General features: G+C 31.0%; 1 protein-coding gene across 1 annotated transcript; it reads left to right on the plus strand.

Annotated features, from left to right (window-relative positions):
- Positions 1 to 190: 190 nt before the first annotated feature.
- Positions 191 to 12,630, plus strand: LOC111033548. Its single transcript, XM_022314334.1, has 8 exons — positions 191 to 1,376; positions 2,306 to 2,530; positions 4,182 to 4,433; positions 4,582 to 4,751; positions 9,140 to 10,046; positions 11,118 to 11,342; positions 11,921 to 12,172; positions 12,327 to 12,630. Exons 1-8 carry the CDS (start codon positions 476 to 478, stop codon positions 12,497 to 12,499), a joined length of 3,105 nt encoding a protein of 1,034 aa, XP_022170026.1. The 5' UTR covers positions 191 to 475; the 3' UTR covers positions 12,500 to 12,630.
- The last annotated feature ends 1,308 nt before the right edge of the window (positions 12,631 to 13,938 follow it).

A 13,938-nucleotide genomic window follows, 5' to 3' on the forward strand; every position in this document is an offset into this window, starting at 1 on the left:
CACCCATAAAAAATCAAGCAGCTGTATTATATAATATAACTTTTTTTACATTTTTATAAAAGAAATATCATGAGGAATCTTTTATTTTATTTTCGAAGTAAAAAGTAAAAAAAAATTGTACAACAGTATAAAATTATTATAAATAACATTATAAAGAGTTAAAAACTCAAATATTATTACATTACTCTACAATTGTCTATTATCTACAGTCTAAACTCTCGAACCGTAGAGATCAAACGCATGACGTTATTCGCATATTTTGTTATCATCAACATATCCCTTCTTCTCCATGCACAGGCAAAATTATACCAATAATCGAGAAAGAGATAGACATAAATTAAGTCCGTGAAACCAACATGCTTAATATGTGCGTACCACATCGTGCAGTTTTTTTCTGAACGAAGGTGGTGACTGTCGTGCTTTTTTCCGATAAACGTTCAAATCAACAACTATTCCGCTGCTTTGAAACAAGTCTATGATGATATCGTTTCTGATCGACTGTTTGATCAACCACGTTACCTGTGTGAGTTTGATCACTATTTTCACGGCCTTATTCTACCATTATTCGACTTCGACGTACGGTAAATGGCGAAAATTGAAAATCCCGCACGTGCCACCAGTGCCACTGTTTGGCAACACGTTCAAAATGATGACGAGACTTGAACATCAGATTGACACGATTGAAAAGATTTACAACCAGTTTCCGGATCACAAACTGTCCGGGTTCTACCAGATGATGGAGCCGATGCTGTTGGTCCGCGACCCGGAGCTAATCAACAGGATACTTACCAAGGACTTCTTGTACTTCACCGACCACGGTGTTGACATAGACCCGTCCTCGTCCCCGCTGGCCAAGAGTCTCTTCTTGTCCAGCGGCCAGAAATGGCGGACCATGAGGCAAAAGCTAAGTCCAGGCTTCACGTCCGGCAAGTTAAAGGACACGTACAGCCAAATCAACGAATGTGGCGACGAAATGGTCTCTAGCATTGTCGAAACGATCGAGAAGAAGACCGACCAAATCGAATTGAAAACATTAAGCGGGAGATTTTCAACAGACGTAATTGCCACCTGCGCGTTTGGCCTAAAGCTCGACTCGATCAAGAACGGTGATTCGGAATTCCGACGGTACGTCAAGATGCTTTTTACGAACACTCCGAAACAGATGTTTGTAATGTTGCTGTCGATGACCTGTCCCAAGGTGGCCAAGTTTTTAAAACTTAAAATGTTTCCGGAGGAAGCTATCAATTTTTTCTATAAGGTGTTCGTCGACGTTATCAAGTATCGTGAAGAGCACAACGTTGTCCGGAACGATATTACGCAGACCCTGATTCAGGCACGTGAAGAATTGGTGTTAAAGAAAACCTCGACCACCGAAGGTAATATGATCCAGGATATAATAATTAAGGTAGTATTTTACGTAACTTAATATATTAACAGGCATATAGGTAGATAATTAGGAAAAAAAGAAGTTTAACATAATAATAAGTCTATATATTATAACCAGTAAATTTATAAAAAAATAATTCCAGTTTGAAGTAGTGTCAATGGACGCACCCTTCAGTCAAGCCTCCAAACTTTGTAAAAAAAAAATAATTATAATATATTTTCACGAACTTTCAACAGCTAACTTAAATTTGATGATATAATAGAGATAATACTTTGAAAATATCTATTATTATTCGATAACATAAAATACTATTTTGTCACATGTACCTAAATAGATAATATTTAAATAAACGGTTAAATTAAAATGTCCTTATTTCCCTCAAAAAAGTAATAGAAAGTAATGTACAATACTGTATATACTACTAAATTACAGATACTTCTCAGTCGTCATCGACAATCGACAACCTACTATACAGCGAAGTTGTTACACTTTTGAAGATTTTTTATTATTAGTTAGATTTTCAGTATGTATAACACATATCAAAGGGGACATGTAGGTAATTATTTTCTTTAATAATTAATTATGTCAAATCAGTCACATGTAAAAATTGTACATTTGCTATTTCTACCTAAAATATTATCAATATTATTCTAAGGAAAAACATTTTATTATTTCAGCATAGTAAATACATATTTTAATTATTATTTTATATATTTTGTATTATACTGATCTTTGAATAATAATATTATACTTCCAAAAAATATAACTAAACTAACTGCCTAAAAATAAATATTTAAATATTCAATACAATAATATAATTAATTATATTACCTACATATTGATATGATTTATGTCTATAGACCGGTATCATTCAGGTGTACAAACATAATAGTTTTATTAACACCTTTTTTTTTGCAGATACATTTACCGACGATGACATCATCGGTAACGCTATTTTCTTGTTCTCCGCTGGTTCGGAAACCATTTCGTCTTTGCTATCTTTTTGCCTGTACGAATTGGCGCTAAACAAAGAAATTCAAGACAAATTACGTGAGGAGATATGTTCGATGAAAGCAAAACACGATGGAGTGTTAAATAATGATTATTTGATGGACCTCCATTACACCAACATGGTATTAGAAGGTATTAAAATTGTCGAGAATAATATTATTTTATATGATCATTCAACTCTAAGGGCTTCGGTTGTTATATCCTGCTTCGTTTATACAATATGTAATGACTATTTAAATATTTTAAATATTTCTTTTTCAGAGAATGTCATACCCACGTCAAATTATTCTGTCTTAGTAACACATGATATACCAATATTTACTTTCAGCAGTTTTAATTTTATGTTGTTAGCGAAGCCTTGAATATTGGATTTTTACGATATACTAATTTGTAACTTTGTAAGTGAGTTATGAGTACATACAGCAAAATATCGTAACAACCAACGAGGGTACACAGATAATATTCTAATAATTTACTATTTATAAAAACTGTCAATACGTCAAATGAAAGCTAACAACACAAAATAGTAACTGCTGAAAGTACATTTTAGTACGTTATGCGTTAAACGGAGTTGTAAGTTATATGCTAGTTACACAGAGACAATTTAATATACGGCATGAATTTCTCTTAGAGTTTCAACGATTAGAGCAATACGTTATTTTGATTAAATAAATATAACATTATACGAATAATACTTAGAAAATATGCAATTCTGGGTTCTTTGTGTTAATCATAAATGATCATTAGTGAGAGTATTAGAGTATGGTCTTACCCGTAGAACCAGAGCACATATTGTAGGCACGCACGTCGTGTCAACAGCACACATGAATGAAAAGAGTGAATTTTTGTTAAAAACACGGTTTACAGGAAAAACTCCAGCACTTGATCCGATTTAAATAGTTTTTTTTTTCTTAGACGTAGATAATTTTCTACAGAGTGCAATGGAATTTGATTATTGATTACGTTGCTTAAAACTAAAAAATTAAAATTAAATAAAATTTTTGAAAATTAATAACACTCAAAATTTTATTATAGAGTTTATAAAAATAACTAAGGGTCAAAGTCCAATTCTCCCTATAAAATATTTCAGTTTCTAGGAAACAAAAAATAACTTATATTGGATAACTCTACTGACATTAGAATTTTTCCTGTAAGGCAACTAATTGAGCAAAAAAAAACAAGTAAAGCTGTTCCCTTGATACATAAAAAATAATAATAATTATTCCTTTTGTTTGCAAATGACTTTAGCACCATTATACGTAGATGAAAAAACTTAAAATAAACAAATACAATTTAAATAAAAATAGAAGGTGAGAGATTGTACTAATTAAATCCAAGTGTTTAAACTAAATTTCTAATCAAAAGAAATTGGTGAAACTCTGTTGTAATATTTTGACACTTAACATAACATTTTCGTCAATAACCTTATTTGTGGGGGGTGGTGCAGTGTACTATAATAGTGGTTGGCCATAGTCACTAACGTCTGCTAAGGTCAAGCATCAGCTTGCGTCAGCTGTTCCAAGATTGGTGACCACCAGGGTTTTTAGTGACAAATCTTCGTTCTGTGTACACGTGTTCTGAACCAATCCCCTACTAGTACAGTATTAATCCCCTGGGTTTAGTAAAAACAAGCTAATAACCACACCGTTGATATCTTAAAAATGAAAAAATCTTATACTCACTTTGTAAAATAAAATAAAAATATACGCAAGTTATTTTGTACGCAATTAATATAACGTAACTAATAATCCTAAATTTCAAATTGTCACTTAACGTTTTTTAGAAACTGGACGCAAGTACTCCATTGCATTTAACATAGTAAGAGTGGCTACAAAAACATATACATTACCTGACGAATCATTTGTTATTGAAAAAGGACAAAAGATCATCATACCGATGTTCAACATACATCGTGATGCTAAGTATTATCCCGATCCATTGAAATTTGATCCGGAAAGGTTTTCTATGGAACAAAAATCTAAACAACCTAATGGCACTTACATACCGTTTGGTGACGGACCTCGACTGTGCTTAGGTAATATTATAATTTATATTCATATTTTTATCTAATTTTATCGTATTATGAACTTCACTCGTATGCATAGTAAATTGTACATTGATAAATGAATGTGTAGTGTAACGGACGATCGATTTTTTCAATTCGTGTATTATATTGTATTTAGGCAAGCGATTTGCCGAATCAGAAATGAAATTGGTCCTGTCAAAAATACTGTCAAAATTCGAAGTACTACCATGTGATCAAACCGAAATCCCACTAGACATAAGAAGTGGATCAGGATTAATTTCACCAAAGAACGGCGTTGTATTAAAATTTAGACCAATCATTGAGCATTAATCATAATTAGTTAGGTACTTTTACATTATTTGTATTCCTGAACGATGATTCCTTATGATTAACTGTCATAATATTTACAAATATTATTTATGTATTTGCAAGAAAAAAAGCTAAAGAAGTAAAACATTATATTGGTAAAACAAGACTGGACCGTATCGACTATCAATCCGTTCAATCACAACTTTCTAGATTTTCAAACGTTCCCGCCTTCGAAACGACACCTCCAAAGCCTCTTATCACAAATCCTTATCACCTTCTCTGACTTTTGAGGTTCAACCCAACTACGGACGCGACTTTCGTAATTGCAACGACTCAGTGTCGGTGGACCGAAATCCACTTTCAGCCCTCTCGGGGGGTCTGAGGGTCTCCTTCAACGACGCCCGGAGAGCTAGTATTTAAATAAAACATATTATTTGGGGGGTCCGAAATCCACTTCAGGTAGATTGCCTACCTAATAATATACTGCTCGCGTCATTACCAGCGAGTTTCATATAGAGTTGGCATTTTTAAAGGGACAACGAAGTGCACGATACCAGCTAGAATATAAATAATATGAACATTTAAAAATCAATTTTTTTATAACATTAATAGAAAAATATTGGAATTATTAACATACTGTTTTTTTAACTACTATTGCAATTATGTACAGAAACAATATAAAACGATATTAAAAATATTTTGACTTGTCTTGAGCTGTTAACTTCAGTTTCATAAAATCTTATTTGTCAGGTTAAAAAGATTGAAATTTGAATACAAGGCTCCTAATATATTGTTCTAATGACAGTTGAAAAATTTGAAAAAACATGGTCACAATATTTTTTATGAACATTTTAATTTCAAATAACCTCAATTCCACCTTATTGTAGTACTAATGCAACAGTAATATAAATTACTTTAATCACATCTTCACACAGCATCGTTGTTCTTATACAATGATTCTATATCATTAAATTAAAATTTAACACCTCCATTGCAGATATTCTCTAGACATCTGATGTACTGCAGCAGAACGATACCCACTTACCCACTTTTAAAAGATTATTCTATTTGTAATTTGGTTGGGAATTCCGAAATAGGAATTGAGTACTAAATAATAGTGCAAAGAAAATTATAAAAGTCAGATTGGTTAGAGGGGGGGGGGGTTAATGTACGTCAATAATATTATATTATAATATGCCATGCCGTCGATAGTCATTGTGTGCCGCCATAATTTATTACATTTAATAATTTATCGTAGAAGCTTATTAGAGTCTACAGAAAATATTTATTCACAAGACGTTACAAGTAGTATACATCCTTTCACCACTACACATAATAACGTAGCCAACGTAGGATAAACTAAGACAGTAGTATAATTAATTTATAAATTATGATGAACAATGAGCATGCTACAGATATACAATAATAACAACAATAATAGTCATGATATTTTAGGGTTTTTTTTTAAAAATATATAGTTTGTAGATAAATTCACCGACACCTATATCATAAGTAAAAGCTATTGTTATGTTCACGGCTGGTTTGGAAACCGTGTCATCTATACCTACTATATTTTTTCTTGTATGAATTGGCACTAAACATGCAAAATCAAAACTAATAAATAAATCATAATATGCTCGATGAAATCAAAGCACGACAACAAAGATTATTTGAAAGACCTCTATTATAGATACCAACATAGTATTAGAAGGTATTAAAAATTTCGAAAAAAATATTATATTATACTACCAATCATCTATAAGTGCCTGGTTGTTCTTGATTGCGTCGTATGACGTATATACAATATATAATGACGATTTAAATGTCGTACTGATGCAATACTTTACCATTGTCGAAACATAATATTTACTTCAATAATCTTGCATATACTTAGTAAAATAAGATAAAAATATATAAAAATTATTTGTTTTGTAGACAATTAATAATACATAGGTTAAGCATCTTAATGGGTTGTTTATCGTACTTTAGAGGCGGCTCCCAAGTACTATATTGCATTACGTTTTAGCATCATAAGATTGGCAACAAATAAGTACACCACCAACATCATACAATTTATAAAAGAAATACAATTATACAACTTAACCAAGTAGTACCGCAATGTAATCACAACACTGTAAACTAATTTTAAGTTAATGTCAAACTAATGGCCGGATCAGCCGATGGCTTATGTAAATATCAATAATAAAAAAAACCATACTCTCTAGTATAAATCATTTTTTATTGAAAAAGGTTAACAATTCATAATACCTACCAATGTTCCGCTTACATTGTGATTCGTGACCCAAAATGATGTACATAGCTGATGAGATTCGATAGGTAAAGATTTTCTGTGGAACAAAAATATCAACCACCTAATGGCACTTATTTGCCATTTGGCGACGGAGTGACAGACCTCGAGTGTGCATAGGTAATGTAATTATGTATAAGTACTTAATACTTACACAATAAATTCTTTATCATCCATATAGTCTTCAGCGAAACTATGCACAACAATACTTAATAAACATAATATTTACTTATGTACATATCCTATAATATTATGAAATCATTTTATTTACACAGCTTGTATCATGTGATTGAATAAAAATAAAATGTGTCCTTATTTAATATTGTCTTTAAATACTTTTTAATATGACATAATGTAATTTTTTTAAGTTATATAATTTGATACATTTTACGTTTTATGTGTGTGCATATATTTATCAGATGTATCTAATATTATTATAAACATGAATTACGCATACCTAACACGTTAGGATTATAATTTACTGACCACGACACGTGGCCTTTTCATTGCCATAGAAGAACCACCCTCGCATGCTATACTTAAAGGACAGCCGTTATGGTCTAACACATACTCCACGAATGCCACCAGTTCAATGAAATGAGCATAAAACAGGAACTACCAGATTCTCTGTATGAGATACTGGCATCCACTGCCGGGACGCTGAGAAAATTAATGAATTTGATCAACGAAACAGAACTGGAGTTCTGGAATGGATCATTGAATTTAAAAATATTTCTTAAAAAAAAAAAAAAACAATGTACCAATATAATAGTGATTAAGTAATTTAATGTAATTTCATTTAGTGTAATAAAATGGAAATTAAAACATGTGACGCAAGCTAATAACATCGTAGTTAATGCCTCAAAACAATGAATAGCAAAAACAACTACGACAGTGCCGATTTCAACATTTAAAAATTAAAATAATAAATATAAAGATATATACATGTCCCATACAGCTACACCTAGTGTATAATATATATATATTCTTTTTTCTATTGATCTAAAGCCCTGAATGGTAAATGGCCATTAGCTGTTTGTAGGGGAGGAGGTACCGTTGATCTGGAACACATATTTGTATGTATGGTAAAGATTTAGTTACTAAAAATCGCGGGTGGTCACCCATCCGGGATCTAGCAGCGCCGGCCAGTGTGTTCACTCGGAGAGAGTAGACACCACGCCACTATCATATTATATTCTCCTTTGTCTCGTTAATATTTCAAATTCTTCTTGTTTCACTATTGAGACTTATTTTCAACATTTTTCAACTGCTTGGTTTTACTATATAAACCACAGCAGGTAATTAACTATCAGTTATTATCATACAAGTTTTGTGGGCTTATTGATTAGTATATTTCTGTTTATATGGTAGACTGACTATTTGTTTATAGTTATCACTTATTAGTCATTACTTATTGGAATAAAATATGCATTTGATTTTCAAAAAATTAATATCAAGCATTATAACAAATTAATAATGCATTTTAACCAAATAGAGAGAGATACCAATTTGATTATATCAGTACATAAATTTGTGTATAATTAGACTTCACTGTAAATCAATAACCAACTGGGAATGCACAGTTTGAATTGTCAGCCGAAAACCAAAAACAAGATGGTCCTGGCTCGTGAGTCATTCAATAATTATATTTTGTTGAAATCTGGGTAAACAATTATTCTATTTCCTGTATTTTGTGTCCATATATAATTTCACTCTTTATTAAATAATGGATAAATATTTTACCCACAGCAAAATTTCAGCTGGTTAATTTACTGAATAAAACATCAATAATTGGCAAATCAAGTGTATGCATGTGTTCATGAAACCGTGTCGGTCGAATGATATTGCTCGTAAATATAGTAATCATCAACGTATCCCCTCCTCCACACACACAGGCAAAACGAAACCAACAATCATAAAAGAGATGGAACACGCAAATTGTATTAAAAAATATTATAAGCTCATAATAACAGTATAATAGAGTATTGGAGTAAGATATGAATGTGAATCACAGCGCACTATTCGTTTGAACTTTCAAGAAGGCTGTATTACCTTAGCATTTTCCAACAAGCGTTCGAATCGATAACTGCAGTCGTAATACAAATCGATCATGATGTATTTTCTGGCTGACTGGTTATTTGATAATGTCACCTATCTGAGTCTGATCGCCCTTTTCGCGATCTTCTACTATTATTCGACCTCGACGTACAGTAAATGGCAAAAATTGAACATACCATACTTACCGCCAGTGCCTCTGTTTGGCAACATGCTCAATATTATGTTGAAACTCGAATATCCAAGTGACTTGTTCGACAGGATTTACAATCGGTTCCCGGACGTCAAACTGGTCGGGTTCTACCAGATGAGGGAGCCCATGCTATTGGTCTGCGACCCGAAACTAATACACACGATACTGGTCAAGGACTTCTCGCACTTCACCGATCACGGTTTTATCATGGACACATCCACATCTGTGCTAGGCAACAGTCTGTTCTTCGCCAACGGCCAAAAATGGAGGACGATGCGCCAGAAGCTGAGCCCGGGATTTACGTCTGGTAAGTTAAAAGACACGTATTTCCAAATCAACGAGTGCAGCGAAGAGATGGTGTCTAGAATTGTCGATAAGATCGAGAAGAAGACCGACCAAATCGACGTGAAAACGATGAACGGTAATTTTTCAACAGACGTGATCGGCACGTGTGCATTCGGAATGAAGCTGGACACGATCAAGAACGACGATTCGGAATTCCGCCGATACGCTAAGACAATTTTCCAGAGAACCACTAAACAAATTATTGTCCAGGCAATAACCACGATCTGGCCCTTGGTAATCAAGCTGTTTAAATTACAAATGTTACCGGTGGAATCCATCAATTTTTTCCATAACGTGTTCACCGACGTCATCAACTACCGAGAAGAGCACAACGTTATCCGAAACGATTTGACACAGACTCTGATACAAGCACGTAAAGAATTGGTGTTGAACGAAAACTCATCCGCTGAAGGTATTGTTTATGATGCAATAAAAGGTTTAAGTAGTATTAAAGTAACATAATGGTAAAATTAAAATTTCTTTTTTTTGTTGGTTTGATATGAATTGGGTAAAATACCTGGTTCATAAAATTGTTAATAAACGCGCAATATTGGGTAAATTTGGTATTTGTGAATTTGAATTTTATCAGATTTATTAAGACAAATTTGACAGTATAGTTTCATTTTTCAGTCTAAATAAGAAAAAAATAATGAATACTTTGTAGTAGAACAACTTGATAAAAAAATTAAAAATATAATTCAGTCCATTTAAGTCACAAAATATAAAATGTTACAATTTAAACATTCATAATGAATATTATAAAGTATTCAAACATGATAGGTTCCATATTATAATATGGTTCAATTATTTACTGTTAAATGACATAGTACAAATTATAATATAAACACAATTTATAGTTATTTACATAAGAACTAAGTTAATTAAAACTTATAAAATAAATTGAATAATCATATGACCATTAGAACAGCTAACTTAAAATTATGATGGAAAACCGAGATTTCTTAGAAAATATGTTTAAATATGGGCAATGCTAAATTAATTGTAAAATCTATAAAAAAAACTATGTGTATTCATTTTTAGATTTTTTGGTTATTATATGAACTACTTATTAGAAACCATGTTTTAAATTTTCGTTACTATAAAAATTGTATATTTTATAATACCTACAACACATTTTATACTACATTTATTTTTAACTATAGCTATTATAAAAATCAGGGATGAAACCGGTTGAAACAATTTCGATTTTGGCTTCAATTTTTCAATTCCAGCAATATTAGAACATTTTAGTTTTGTTTTTGATTTTGTATACTAGTTTCCAATTTTTTCTTTTCAAAATTTGAATTTAATAGTCAGGAATTCGAACTAGCAACACGCACTTCCGTTCTGTATATAGAGACATATATTATCACGCATCAACTACGTCAGTGTTATGGCATTAATTTTTTTAGTATGACAGACATGTTGTCAATATACAATAGCAATAAAAATTATAGTTTATTTTTTATTCCCTTGTTTGCAGATAAATACACCGACGCTGATATCATTGGTAATGCAATTCTTTTTTTCACTGCTGGTTCGGAAACCATTGCATCTATGTTATCTTTTTGCCTGTACGAATTGGCGCTAAACAAAGAGATTCAAGACAAAATACGTGCGGAGATATGCTCGATGAAATCAAAACACGATGGACAGTTAAACAACGATTTTTTGACGGACCTCAATTACACCAACATGGCATTAGAAGGTAAAGCAATATTCCAAAATAAGAGTATTACATTTGTGCTATCATTCTGCTCTATACGCTCCTGTTGTTATTCTTTGCCACTTATACATCATAATACACTAAAAAAATTTTTTAACAGTTCCAATCTAGTTTTTTTAGTTTAAGACTTCATTATTAGAGTTAATTATGAATGAATGAACCTTGAATGATCATGATTCCATTAAAAAGCTAATCATAATAAATTATAATTGCCAAACGTACAATTATTGTTTAATGCGTAAGTAAAATGAAACCCACACTTTAAGTTACGACGTCATCTTAAAGTTTAAGCAATAATTTTTATTCCGATTAAATTAATATAATAATATTACCATATCCATTTAATCTTTAATGGCTCAATGATTTTATTATGTTGATCTAATCAATAGTAACAAGTGAAAATCATTTACAGTTTTGTTGACATTGTCGAAGTATAATATTTTTCCAATAATCTTCTATGCATTTTGCAATATAAGATAAAAATATATAAAAATTATTTGCAAGCAATTAATATTACGTAGCGAAACATATATTTGATTGAGTCGTTTATTTTATTTTAGAGACCGGACGCAAATACTCCATTGCACAAGTTTTAATGAGAGTGGCTACAAAAACGTACACTCTACCAGATGAATCATTTGTTATTGAAAAAGGACAAAAACTCATTATACCAATGTTTAGCATACATCGAGACCCAAAATATTATCCAGATCCGCTGAGATTTGATCCGGAACGGTTTTCTGCGGAACAAAAATCTCAACGACCAAATGGCACTTACATGCCGTTTGGTGACGGACCTCGAGTGTGCATAGGTAAAAATATTATTTATAATTTATTTGTATTATTAGGTATATTGTTATATTATTTCATGATTTTATAACATTCACACTTTGATAAATTATAAGTGTTAATGTATGTGTAATTTATATTATTAAATATTAATCGTATATTATAATATATATTTAGGAAAACGATTTGCTGAATCAGAAATGAAATTGGCCCTGACAAATGTATTATCAAAATTTGAAGTATTACCGTGTGAACAAACAGAAATTCCCCTAGAAATAACAAGTGAACCAGGAGTAATATCACCAAAAAGAGGCCTAGTGTTAAAATTTAGACCGATTACAGAATATTAATCTTTCGTTAGTTACGATTGGTACATAATATGTAAACCAGTGTTGTACAGTCAAAGTTTTTTAGCAAAATTATTGATAAATAGTATCTATCCAAACTCTCCTATACCTTTCCGAGATGGGTATATTTAAAATTATTTATTTTGAATTTTTGTGTAGGCCTTTTTATGTTCTTTGTATTCTGGCCGGAGTTGGCTGGGATACAAGTGTGCCCCACTCGACTACACAGGTACATTTTTGTGTCAGTGTCGTAATCACAGTTCTATTGAGAATCATATTATGGTAGGTATATTGTTAGTATATTTTGTGAATGATTATTTCTTCTTATCGCAATGCTCATCCTAATTAATTTTTTTTTCACTTGGATGTTTTTGAATAGTTATATTATTATGTTGTTAAACGGTATTAATTAGATTAATGGTAATTGTAAAGTTTTTTTTTAGTTTGATTTTTTTTTTGTATTTTTGAAAATTTTAATTTTGTTTTGTATTAAAATAATAATAAATATTATGATTATTATTTTGAATATAATTTTTTATGTTACAAAACTGTCTATGATGTTTAAGGAACACATCGATAATAAAAAACAAATGATGATGGTAGGGCATTAAATAGTATTGGGAAACAACCGTACCTCAAGCTACTAATGACGTTAGAAATAATCACTCTACTGACGTTGTTTAAGTATAAGTTATTTGTATTTACTAGAGAATACTATGATCAAAAATATATAAAAAAATATATCCATGTTTCTACCTTGTATTTTTATGTATATTCACTTATTTATTTGCCAATATTTCATATTATTCTTGTCACACTCATATTGAAATATTTTTGTTTACTATGAACTATTTCAAATTATTTGAATATAATAATATATATTTGATTATTAAATAATATATATATATGTATCAAACTTAACAATACGTTAATAAGGCTTTTAACCAAAAACTACAATAAAAATTCAACCAGTATACCAGTTTAACTTTAAATGCAATTTTTGGTGAGTTTTAGAATACTAGTTGTGATGTAGGTATAATCGATTATTATACCATTTACTAACATTGAATATGAAGTTTGTGAGAGAAAACAGCTGTAAAAAATTGACACCAGAATTACTTCTTTTAAACATTCAGATAGTGCCGCTTTAGTTTAACGGGTGCAAGATGTATAAATAATATAGATATTAACATTTTGAATACACTATACAGCAGCTATCTGACAGAAGCTGTATATATATGTGCTAGGACGAGATAAAAAATAAGTAAATTGTGTTTTATAAAAACTCCAAAATAGCTAGGTAAATATGTTTCGTTGCATATATGTATTAGAATTAGAACATTGACGTTCAAAAGCGCTAAACATATAATCTTAATCAACACATTTATTATGCGATCTTATTATTATTACCGATATAATTATTTATAATTTTACCTGAAATA

Source organism: Myzus persicae, unplaced genomic scaffold, assembly GCF_001856785.1.
Source record: "Myzus persicae strain clone G006 unplaced genomic scaffold, MPER_G0061.0, whole genome shotgun sequence".
In the NCBI taxonomy this organism is placed as follows: Eukaryota; Metazoa; Arthropoda; class Insecta; order Hemiptera; family Aphididae; genus Myzus; species Myzus persicae.